This window comes from Rhamphochromis sp. 'chilingali' (genome assembly GCF_963969265.1).
Source record: "Rhamphochromis sp. 'chilingali' genome assembly, chromosome: 3".
Lineage (NCBI taxonomy): Eukaryota > Metazoa > Chordata > Actinopteri > Cichliformes > Cichlidae > Rhamphochromis > Rhamphochromis sp. 'chilingali'.
This window is the reverse complement of record NC_137931.1, coordinates 41,075,500-41,086,759: the sequence shown is the minus strand read 5'-3', so window position 1 is coordinate 41,086,759 and position 11,260 is coordinate 41,075,500. Positions and strand designations below refer to the sequence as shown.

The window sequence follows — 11,260 nt, the reverse complement described above, 5'->3', positions numbered from 1 at the left end:
TTTTTCTACATTAAACTGTTTGTTCTTCTGATTTTAAAATGGGTTTGTTTGATGATGCAGGACAACGAAAAAACATACTTGATCAGCTTCATTTTACCAAGCTGTCACTAAAATCACTCATATTAACATAAGTGAAACTGTGAATATTACATGTGTTACTATGGACATTCACTGGATAGTAAAAGTAAAAGATTGGCACACTATTTAAGTTACCACTGACTGTCAGAGGCGTCAAAGGACCCGGATTCACTTTGTTGTTGTTGCTTTTTTTTTTTTTTTTTTTTTTTTTTTAATATATAATAAATTAAAAAAAAAATCTATTTGGTAATATTAGCATCTAAAAATTAAAACTGAGATATTTTCTCCCAAACTTCAATCTTTGGCATTCCTTTTTTAGTAACCTTTAATATAGTGGTGTTTACTGTAAACGAAGGATTGTACCAGGAAGTGCATCCAGCACAAAACATGCAGAGCTACCCGCTGGTTTGACTTCTTAAATAAATAAAGGTTCTGTGGTTAGGGGTCCATATTGTTATTGAAACGGTTTTAATTGCCTTTAATGTACAAACACATGAATGTGCTGTGATATTTGTGTCACTCATCGGTGATTAGTATTAATATGCTTGTACAAGAGGTGGACATGCAGATTCACACATCTGCAAAAAGTAACTGTGGAAGCAAAAGGAATGTCAATTAAACAGAACAAATACAAAAATAATTTGAATTTTCTAGATAGTTATTGTTGACACGGTTTCATTTTTCCCCTTTTTGAAATTCCCAGAAAGTAAATTTAGATTAGTTTAGCGGGATCCTCTTCTTAAAATGCGGGAGTCTGAATTAATCTTGTTTTTGTATGACTTTAACTTCATATAGTGGATCTCAAACCGCGTCGACTCAACTCTATTGAAATAAAACATGAACTGATACAGATTCGGTACTTGCTGTGATCAAATGCTATGAATTGATGTTACTTGGGATCTATTTTGCTTCCATACAATTCATTTAACATTATTATCAGATGTAGTTTAATAATTTCTCCGCTTTCCTTCTGATAATGAAAAAATTAAACAAACCTCGGTCTAAAGCGGTTTCGGGGCGCATGTACACCTCGGGGTTTTAATTCTGTGGCCCGAGCAGGTGCACAGAGGGGCGGAAGGTTACCGTCAAAAGCGTCGTTTCAGATGTTGGGAACACACGTGTGTCAGGATGGACTGATTGCTGCTGTGAACGAGGCAACAAGTTGTTGCTTGTGTTCGCTGCTTCTGACTTCACCAGGAGAGACGCCGTCGGGACCGCATTTCCCCGCGTGCACCTCAACCTGAATTAATCCTCGCGAAGCTCGGTGGATAACAAAGTCATCCGTGCGTCTTTCCTCCTCCTCCCCCCCGAGGAAACTGAAACGCGCGCGCACAGCGGATGCCGGGTGCGCACTGACGGTTTGCGGTGAGTTTCTCTGTCAGTGAGCCTGCGCGGCTCGATGAGTGACACCAGGAGGAGGAAGACAGACAGACAGTTATCGTGGCTCAAACTCGACCTGGATGGCACCCAGCTCCCGCTGAGCTCGAGCGGCAGAGCACCCAAGTGGCGAGTCGGGGGGTGGGTGGGGGGGCTGTACGTGAAGCTTAAAGAAGTCGGGATGGACGGCAAAGGCACCCTGAAGATGTTCAGGAAAAAACGGGAACTAATCAAGACACCGTCTATCTCGAAGAAGAGTCGAGCAGGAAGCCCTGGGCCACAGAGCAGCGCCCCGTCTGTGAGTAGCGCATCACTTCTGGTTTCTGATGTTTAACTGTGTGTGTGTCAGATGACCATCATCTGGAGTGGACAAGTTTCTGAGAGGGCTCATTACCAGGGGTGCTTTTGTTTGTGTGTGTGAGGCTCTGTAAGTTTTTAGTCTTTTTTTGGGGGGGGAATCTTTTCTGCTGCTGTAGCTGGTGCGATCAGGGGTGTGAAAACTGTCCTCTAGCTGAAACCAGTCATTATAATGCAGTGTCACAGTGCTGAGTGCTGTGATGGGTACCTGACTGTAAGCTGACTCATATCTGGTTATGTGGCGCATAGGAAGTATGTCTCCTGTGGGGTTTTTGCGTGCGTGAGTGAGCAAGTGAGTGAATGCGTTTTGAGAATTTGTGATTAGAATGAGGACAAAAGTCTAGAGGGCAAGGAGCATGCTGAAACGTGGTGGCAAAAATAGTTACAACCCTTATTCTACAAGTCAGAGAGTTAAAAAAGCCGAGTCGAAAGGCAAGGACAGACTGGACATACTGCCCAACAAGCACAACGTATGGCTGAAACAGGTACGTTTGTCGTGTACACACAAGTCTCTGAACAGAAAATATGCACTGATGCTTTTTTTTGGTTTCCTGTAAAGTATTTAAAATTTTCAGGCTGCTTTTGCTTGGTTGAGATGCACTTGTCGAGCCCTAAATCTACAGGCCGCTGACTTTAGTTGAAGTTTTCTGTTGAGTACCAACAGGCCAAAAAAAAAAAGAAACTTCTCCGTGAGTTGTGTGTTTTTGTTTATTTTATTTTTTTGTAGGTGATGTATAAAGTTATTTGACTTTCTGCTGAGTTTGCCACACCCGTTAACAGCTTGGAGTCAGGAAGTATTGCACAACGCAGCACAGGATCTTGTGAAAGTCTGCATATGATTGTTTACTAATAACAACAGTGCTGCTGGCCCCAGAGGCAAAGAAAAGTCACCTTGTTAGCCGTAATGCTGAAAGGGACGAGCTACATTGCAGTCTTGACCTTCTCTGTCTTCCTGTCATCTCTCAGCTCTCCATTCTCCAGGAGCAGCCTCGCAGAGATGCAGTCGACATCACACTCTTTTGTTCCCCCTCATCTTCCTCCTCCTCGTCTTCAACACTTACCCCAACTTCCGCCGGGCTCCAGGATCCCTCCGCGTCCTGCCCAGGCACCCCGAGCACTCAGCACAATAAATTGGGAATGATGCAGGGGGTGGGCTGCCCGTCTCCTGTGGCCACTCTCAAGAGACCGACCGCACTGAGCCGACACGCCAGCGCTGCAGGTCTGCTCCATCACTTAATTATAGTCTTGCTCCTGCTTGCTGAGCGTGGCCCATCACAAACAGAATCTGGTCAAAACACCATTTATGATCTGTAACTGAAGCATTTATGTGGCGTTATCACCTTTTAAACATTTAATATGAGTGAAGCTGAAAGGTTTGAGATTATCGACTTGGATTTCGAAGCCTAGAAACTGTGAAACTGAGGAGTTCTTTAACTAATGATTGCTCTTTAAATAGATTTCTTACACTGTTAAATGTAAGAAGGAAAATCATGACCAGAAATTGCCATTCTACAACTTCTGACCAAGAACAAGCCAAAAAAAAATGCTCTAATGGAAAGGAATAGTCAAATGTTTTGGGTAGATGCGAAGGGCCCCTCTAATGTCACACTAGTGAGCATATAAGCTTGAAACTGTTGCACATTTGCAGAAAACCAAATGATACAGATCCCCACGTTTTGTTTTTTGTTTTTATTTCATTACAGTTTGATTGTATTCTCTAAAATCTTGAATCATTCTATTATTATTTTTATTTTTTATTTTTATTTTTTTGTGATAATTCATGAAGATTATTCAGTAAAAATTGAAAGTCTCACATGAAGACTAAATGCGTGTTTGTTGAGTGATATTTCTGTGTCTCCTCAGGGTTCCCGCTCCAGTCGTGGGTTTTCACTAGAGGTCAGGGAAAAGGGGCTATAACCCCGACGACTCCATCTGACAGTCCAGAGAGCGCAGCCATCGAGGTGGAGGACATCCCAGCCCTGCTGAGGGATGTCGCACGCTTTGCAGAGGCTGTGGAGAAGCTGAAGGATGTTGTTCTGGCTGAGGGTGAGAGCCGTGACAGGTTTAAGCTTTGTCTTGTACATCTCCAACACAAACCTGCGTGAGAAGCCCCCAAATACATCCTGTCAGACAGGCTTTTGTTTGGTCTTGTTAGCAGCTGCAGTCTTCCCTGCCAAACTCTGACTTACAGAAACGTGCTGTGTCTAGATTTGTTTTGAACAAAGCGCTCTGGGAGTCCCTCAAAGCTGAGCACATTAAAAATATCACTTGTTTTCCCCACTGTTGGGGCAACACACACTTTCCTGCTGACACGAAGCCATGTAAGGTTTTGAATAGTCGCCCTCCATTCAGTAGCTTTGGAGAAACAACAATAGTGTTTGCACTCTCTCTTCCCTTTTGTGTCACTCCATTTTGACAAGAGCTTACACAGAGAGGACATGAGGGATCCAATCTTACATCCGCCGTGTTCAGCGACACATGTGCACGGTGTGCAAGGGGGGAGGAGGAGGAGTATGTTATGGGCGGAGCATCTCTGCACAAGCAAGCTTTACAAGAGGCTCTGAGCTTCCTCTCTCCAAATGGAGGCAGCGCGCTCACAAAGACAACCGCACGCTTGTCTCCAGCAGGAAACCAGTTTTTTGTTTACTGCAGACATGTTCTTGTGCTCCACGTGCACGATGCAGTGAAGCTTTAAAAAAAAGGGGCCATATCACAGGGGTTTGAAAAAGAACAAAGAAAGTCCACCTGCTGAATGCTCAAACTGTGTTGTCTTCTCTAGTTTCTGTCGTGTTTTGGCTAGTTTAGCTCACTTGTCTGTTATCTGGCTCTGTTCTGTCATGTTCTCCACCCACAGAGAGCTTTCTAAACAGGAAGCCATGATGGATTGTCTCTGACAGAAAGGCCTCGTCCGCACTTCCTCGTCTGATAGTCTGGCTGCGTTGCAGTGATGCGACACTGATCACTTTCAGAATCAAAAATACAATTGCGGCGTTGAGGTGCTCTTAATCTAAAGCAAAACCTCTTTTGACATTAAAAACTGTTCTCAGAAACTTCAAAAAGAACATTTGAGCCACAGGGGAAAAAAATGTTGCAGAACACCACAGTTGGTTTGTAGTGTTGCAAAACAATAGAAGGGACCACATCCTCTCCGGCACTGTGTTTAGGTCACTCTGTTCTTGTAGTGTGCTGCTGCTAATCTGATACTCTGACACACATTTCGAGACGAGGGTGATGGACCAGCTGCCCTCTGCTCTCCTCCACCAGCGAGCCAGTGTGATTAGATGACTCGATGGAAGAATGCGAGGTTGCAACATTAAAGGGTTGACAAAACCGGTGTCTGGAGGAAAGGAGGCTAGAAATGTGTCACCAGTGACATTAAAGCTGACAATGTTTATCTGGAGCTGACCTGTCTGACACTTGGCCTATTATCAGTGTCCTTATGGTTGGTGTTTCAACTGTCAGTCTCCATCTGCTGTTCCCCTGGGAAGAAAGACTTGGAGACTTTCAGCAATGTTATTTCAGGGAAGAGCTAATGTATCGATAGCACTCGTTTTCTTGCTAGCCTTGCTCCATCCAAACATTTTTAAAAATTCCACCTGTAAGCACCTACATTTCTTTAATGAACACGGACTTGGCTATGTGAGGATTAAAATCAGCAAGTTCTTAGTGTTTCTTGCGGAAAGGAAGCAGAGATTCTGTTTAAACTGTATCTCAGGTGGTGCCACAAACCAGCAATTTCACAATGATTGCAACTGTGTTTGGCAGAATGCATCGCCCAAAATAAAGTCAGCAAAATGTTCACGTACATATTGTATCGAGAACGAGACAAGTTGCTACGCGCTGGCAGCGATTTTAGTAGATGGCTTATTGTTGGCAAGTCAACACATCCTAAACCTCAAGCGTGATCTTTTTTTGAAGCTTGTTCCGCTGTTTTTCCTCTTGGTTCTTGTTTCACCTACCACGACTCTATCTCACCCAGGTAAGGAGAGTCAGCGGCCCGTGGCCCACGAGTGTTTAGGGGAGGTGCTTCGGATTTTGCGCCAGGTCATCAACACTTATCCTCTGCTCAACACCGTCGAGATCCTCACTGCTGCCGGCAAACTCATATCCAAGGTCAAAGGTAGACAGACTCTTCTGTTTTTTTTAGATGCATGTCTTTGAAAATCTCGATGTAAATCTGAGTTGTACAATGACGGTAAAACCCAACATCACTCTGTAACTACTCTTGACCACGACTGAAACCTGAACACATGTACGATTTTCCAGGTTTCCACTATGAGTCCTCTAACGAGGCTGATAAAAAGGACTTTGAGAAGGCAATTGAAACCATTGCTGTCGCTTTTAGTAGCAAGTAAGTATCTAAATCAGCTTTTTATTCATATATAAAAGTAAAACGCTGTCAAAAGCTGCTTCTGTTTCTTATCAGTAGCTTCTAAGAATGTATTTCAGTGGCAGTGAAGCCTTAGTGGTGTCCAGTAGGCTATTGTTCACACACAGGCAGTTCAGGTGGTGTGTAATTGTAGATATTAATACGAACAAAGTAGTCTGCTGTTGGGAATGAGAGAGAGAAGTGCAGTGATGGTGACACATTTGCATGAGACAAAGCTGAAAACAGGAAGTGGGTTTTCTTCTACCGTATGACACAAAACCAAAAGTAGAAAATGCTGTTGACTACCTGCCTGCTAAATGAACAGATTGCAGACCAAAGAGAAAATACATCGTGGGAACACTCGGTTGATTTGAGCTACCTGAGAATAGTTGAGATCAAAAGAACTGGCCTTTAAATTTGCTTTTGTTTTCCTGTAACTTTTTGTATTTTTTTTCTAATAGTAATGTAAAATGAATATTTTTTTTTTTTTAATGGCAAAGGAAAAATACTAAAAGCTGAAGTATAATTGTGGCGTATCGTACCAGGATTTTATCGCATGCCTGTCTGTGCCATTTCAGGGTTTACACAACTGTCACACAGCTTCAGGAGGAAGTGAGCTGGCAGAGACAGTTGAAATCTGCCATATGAGTCTGTTTCCTCATTCTCTTCTCTAGCCTTCCTCTGTATGACTCGATTTTGACATGAATGCAAAGACGGAAAAATCTAGTGTTGTTGTTTGGCCTGCATTTCAGCACATAGGATGGTTGCAAGAAAATAAAAATGACTGCTACCAAATTACATGATTTTGGGGGGCGGCGAAGGAAAGCTGGTAGACTAACAAAAACTGTCACGAAACTTGCTTATCACCTTCAATCTGCAGTGTACCTGTGGAGGTTTCGTAGAAGGCCTGGCCCTCTTCCTCTCTACTGCTTTCTCTTTTGAAATCCATCTTACGCTTTTTCTCTCTCTGCAATTCAACAAAGATTTTACGTTTGTGTGAAGGAGTCTGTGTTTCTCTTTAGTGTGTCTGAACTGCTGATGGGAGAGGTGGACAGCAGCACATTGCTCTCCTTGCTGCCTACAGAGAAGAGCAGAGTGAGTTTGTCACCTATATTTCACACGTGCCAACCAAAAAGAAAAGTTACTTAATGTGGTGGTTATGCAAAAAGCTCCTTGATTAAATTAAACGTCACTGCCCGCAAAATGACACCTACACCTAAATTTCTGCTGAGTGTAAGGAGGGGGGGGGAAAAAAAAAGAAAAATATCCTCTAATTCTAGCGAGTAAAGGTTCGTGTTTATGCCGTTTTAGTCCATGGAGAACTTGTACACTGGTTCTGGCCATGGAGGAGATGGTGGACATTACAGGAGCGACCTGCAGGACATGGGTAAGCATAAAGGTGCCGTACAGCTTTTGCTTTCAGTTAATCACAGGTGCTGCTTTGCATAACAGTGTAACCTCCTCCTTTCCATTCATCTCATTTGACTCCATATGTAAACGTTATAGTGGATATTTTCCTATTTTCTGTATTTTGATGTGACGGTGCATACTTTCAAACCGCCAACGTCACTGTAGTAATCTTAATGTTATCCCTGTGTTCATGTGAGAGATTTCATGTGTAGTAGGTCTCCCCCTGCTGATGAATATCCTGCAGTGCTCGGATGTTGTCGCAGTTAGTTTGTTGGAAAGTCACAGTCACAGGGGAAGTTTTTAGCAGAGAGAAATTACAGATTTAAGTACTGACCACAGCAGAAGACACTAAAAATAAGCTTCCAAATCAAATCCACTCTTCTGTCGTATCGACAAAGCGTTTCCTGCACAGTGACCTGTGTTGGTGTGTTGATGTGTAGGTAGAGCTGAGGAAGTGGATGTCATCCTACAGCACAGCGAGGGAGGGGTGGACTCTGCTCTGCTCTACGCCAAAACCATTTCCAAGTACATGAAGGACCTGATGTGCTACGTGGAAAAGAGAACTTCACTTGGTTAGTGGGAGTGACGAAACTATGTGAGAGTGATTGTACAAAGTCAGACCAACTATCAACTATGATTTCAGACACTAAACTAGACTTGAGCTTCTTATCACTGACATGTTTTGGGGTTGTTGTTTTTTTTGTTTGTTTGTTTGTTTGTTTGTTTTTTGAGTCAGAAGTGACCATTTTTAGATGAGAGTACAACGTAGCAAGTTATCAGTGAACTGATGAGCTTACTAAAACTTGTATGGGAAAATCCACCCATTTAGCTGTCACATGGGAGGAAATTGGTTTTAAAAAACCACTACAGGCTGGAGACATTGTTATTTCTTATGTACATTTGGGGGGTTTTAACCCGGGAGTCCATGAGGATTGAGGCATCTTTGAAGACAGCTTCAAGTGGCCATTCAAGTTTATTCCATCTTATTAAAAAAATAGTGAATTTTTTGGGGTGATTACATTTTTATAGTGCACGTTGTCCTAGAAGTTGTGCTTTTGACCATAATTTTAATAGTCTGTTTTTGTTTTGTCTTCCCCAGAGACCGAGTTCTCCAAAGGCCTCCAGAGATTATACCAGTCTTCCAAACACAGTATTACACATGTAAGCTCCATTCACTTTCACCTCTAAAGAGCTGTAATTTCTTTATAGTTCACGATCGTCATCTTATTGCTTGCTCTCTTCCTCTAGCCCCACATGCCTCTTTTCTCCATCTACTCTCTGGCTCTGGAGCAGGACCAGGAGCAGAGTGTGGGCCTGCAGCAGGCCAACAACACCCTGCACAACCAAACCTTCATTCAGGTACATTTCTGAGTTATTGGTTACTATTCTAGTAAATGAAGCACAAACCACATTTTTGGTTAGTCACTTGCAATTTCTCACCTCTCATATTTAATGTGTATCCTGCAGCCTCTGATGCAGCGTAAACAGGAGCATGAAAAGAGACGTAAGGAGATCAAGGAACACTGGATTCGAGCTAAAAGAAAATTGGTATGGCCTTATGATCTTTTATTAATCAACAGCCCTGTTTTATCCTTTTACTGTGACAAGAAAATCAGGCAATAACTGAAAATACCACAAACCTATTTATTTCTTTATTTCTTTTTTGTTTCGTTCCTCCTCGTTTAGATGGAATGTGAGGCAAACCTGCGGAAGGCCAAGCAAGCCTACATAGCACGCTGCGAGGAGTACGACAAGGCTAAAACGGCAGCCTGCCGAGCTGAAGAGGAGGGAGGGGGATCCACAGCGAAGTCTGTGGAGAAGAAGAAACGAGTGGAAGAAGAGGCTCGCAACAAGGTTCTTCTCAATAACTTTGTTTTGCTGATGTTGTTTTGTCTCTGCAGGAAGAAAGACGATTAAATTTTTTTTGCATACGACCTATATCAGCTGAAAATCTTTGGTCACAACTCCGTCACATGAGCCAAAGATGTTGTGTGAGGACACAAAGAAGGAAATAGTTTATCTGATACTTGCTAGTTTAGGCTGAGTGAACAGTTCAGCTTTACATAGGGCTCGTGAAAACCACTGCTGGACTTTCAGATCTTTCCCACTACTGGATGAATTCATGATTTTAAAAAATAGGTTAGAAAATGAAGAATTATGTACCTTCATTGCCCACCAGGGGGCCGCACCCTGCACTTCAAGAATAACTAAGCTTACCCTTTCTGATTTTTGCCACTGTGTGAAATGTTTCATCAACACTTTTCTGTCTGATAAATGATCTGACAGATATAAACAGCAAAGAAAAAGCAGAAGTAAACTGAAACTGTGTGTGTGTGTGTGTGTGTGTGTGTGTGTGTGTGCGCGCACAGGCAGATGAGGCGGAGGCCACCTACAAGACTTGTATAGCAGACGCCGCCACTCAGCAGCAGGAGCTTGAGCACACAAAGGTCACAGTGCTGAGGCAGCTGCAGGACATCATCAAACAGAGTGATCAGACCATTCGCTCGGTGAGAACAAAGGCCACACAAGCCATCGCGTCTCGCCAAGAAGAAAAGCTACAAATGCTCACCATCTAATCTTTTCACTTCCAGGCGACCATCTCCTACTACCAGCTCATGCACATGCAGACAGTAGCCCTGCCTGTGCACTACCAGACTCTGTGCGAGAGCAGCAAGCTGTACGACCCCGGCCAGCAGTACGCCGCTCACGTGCGAGACCTGCAGCTGCCAGAGCAGCCGACCATCCAGTACGCGTTTGAGTCCTACTCTCCCTCCAACTCATCATCGCAGTAAGAACTTCAAGCGCATCCTCAATTAGTTTCTCAATGAAACCGTTCCTATGCAGCTCAGGATGGGGGTTGTTACAGTTTGGGGGCCACATATGCCTACAGCAGAGAGAATTTAGCAAGGATCCACTCATATCTGATTACTCGTTCCTAAATGTATTCTCTCTTTAACCAAACATTTTCACAGACATGACACAATGTATCAAAACCACGTTGTTTCTGTTTCCCAAATATAACCTGGGTTAGACTATTTTAGGAGTTGATTGACTACATACAACAATAGAATACTCTATATACAGTGTTATACCACTGATGCTGTAATTTGTACTAAAATGCCATATCACACCTGCTACACACAACCCTGTACCCAGGCGTAGGACTAGACTCTCGAAATATGAATAAAAGAAACCCACTTTTAATGCATTTGCAATCTGAAAATCCCAAATTGTTGCAGCCATGGTCACAGACCGAGGAATGACAGCTTCAACACAGACATGCAAACGAGTCAAACAGACAGTCCTGCCGTCAGTGTGGAGACGACAGCTGGAGACAGCCGAGAGTCAGAAGTCCAGCGCAAGAGTAAGTGCATCCGATGTCTGCCGCTGCTAAAGATTTTACACAAATCTTAACAATTCCTCGCAATTACTTGTGACCTGTTACTATCCTGATGTCTGTAGTTAACAGAATTGGCAATGTAAAATGTGACTAGCTCATGTTATTGTCCCTTTTGTTATCACAGGACAGGGGCATAAGTCATGGGGCTCAACAGTGAGCGATGACAGCGTTGTTGGAGATGGAGGCCTGGATTCTCCAACTGCCAGCACAAGTAAGTGTAGACACGTCTTCTGTTAGTTTCACGCTAATCCGTACCAAAACCCTGCTCC

The 11,260-nt window shown here is 43.3% G+C and overlaps 1 protein-coding gene across 5 annotated transcripts in view; it reads left to right on the top strand.

Moving 5' to 3' along the window:
* The first annotated feature begins 192 nt into the window (after positions 1-192).
* Positions 193-11,260, top strand: part of arhgap45b (Rho GTPase activating protein 45b) — a 16,660-nt gene continuing 5,592 nt past the window's right edge. The window contains exons 1-16 of one of the 5 annotated variants that reach the window (XM_080877024.1): positions 193-1,753; positions 2,779-3,031; positions 3,676-3,858; positions 5,792-5,932; positions 6,079-6,163; positions 7,204-7,276; positions 7,493-7,580; positions 8,032-8,163; positions 8,691-8,752; positions 8,840-8,950; positions 9,059-9,139; positions 9,278-9,445; positions 9,961-10,098; positions 10,183-10,337; positions 10,831-10,955; positions 11,116-11,202. In XM_080877024.1, the coding sequence (XP_080733150.1) occupies positions 1,478-1,753; positions 2,779-3,031; positions 3,676-3,858; positions 5,792-5,932; positions 6,079-6,163; positions 7,204-7,276; positions 7,493-7,580; positions 8,032-8,163; positions 8,691-8,752; positions 8,840-8,950; positions 9,059-9,139; positions 9,278-9,445; positions 9,961-10,098; positions 10,183-10,337; positions 10,831-10,955; positions 11,116-11,202 (2,158 nt within the window). In that variant the 5' untranslated portion in view covers positions 193-1,477. Of the gene's footprint in view, positions 1,754-1,832; positions 2,298-2,778; positions 3,032-3,675; positions 3,859-5,791; positions 5,933-6,078; positions 6,164-7,203; positions 7,277-7,492; positions 7,581-8,031; positions 8,164-8,690; positions 8,753-8,839; positions 8,951-9,058; positions 9,140-9,277; positions 9,446-9,960; positions 10,099-10,182; positions 10,380-10,830; positions 10,956-11,115; positions 11,203-11,260 lie in introns of those variants that run through there. The other 4 variants (XM_080877022.1, XM_080877023.1, XM_080877025.1 and 1 more) reach the window with 4 other exon arrangements.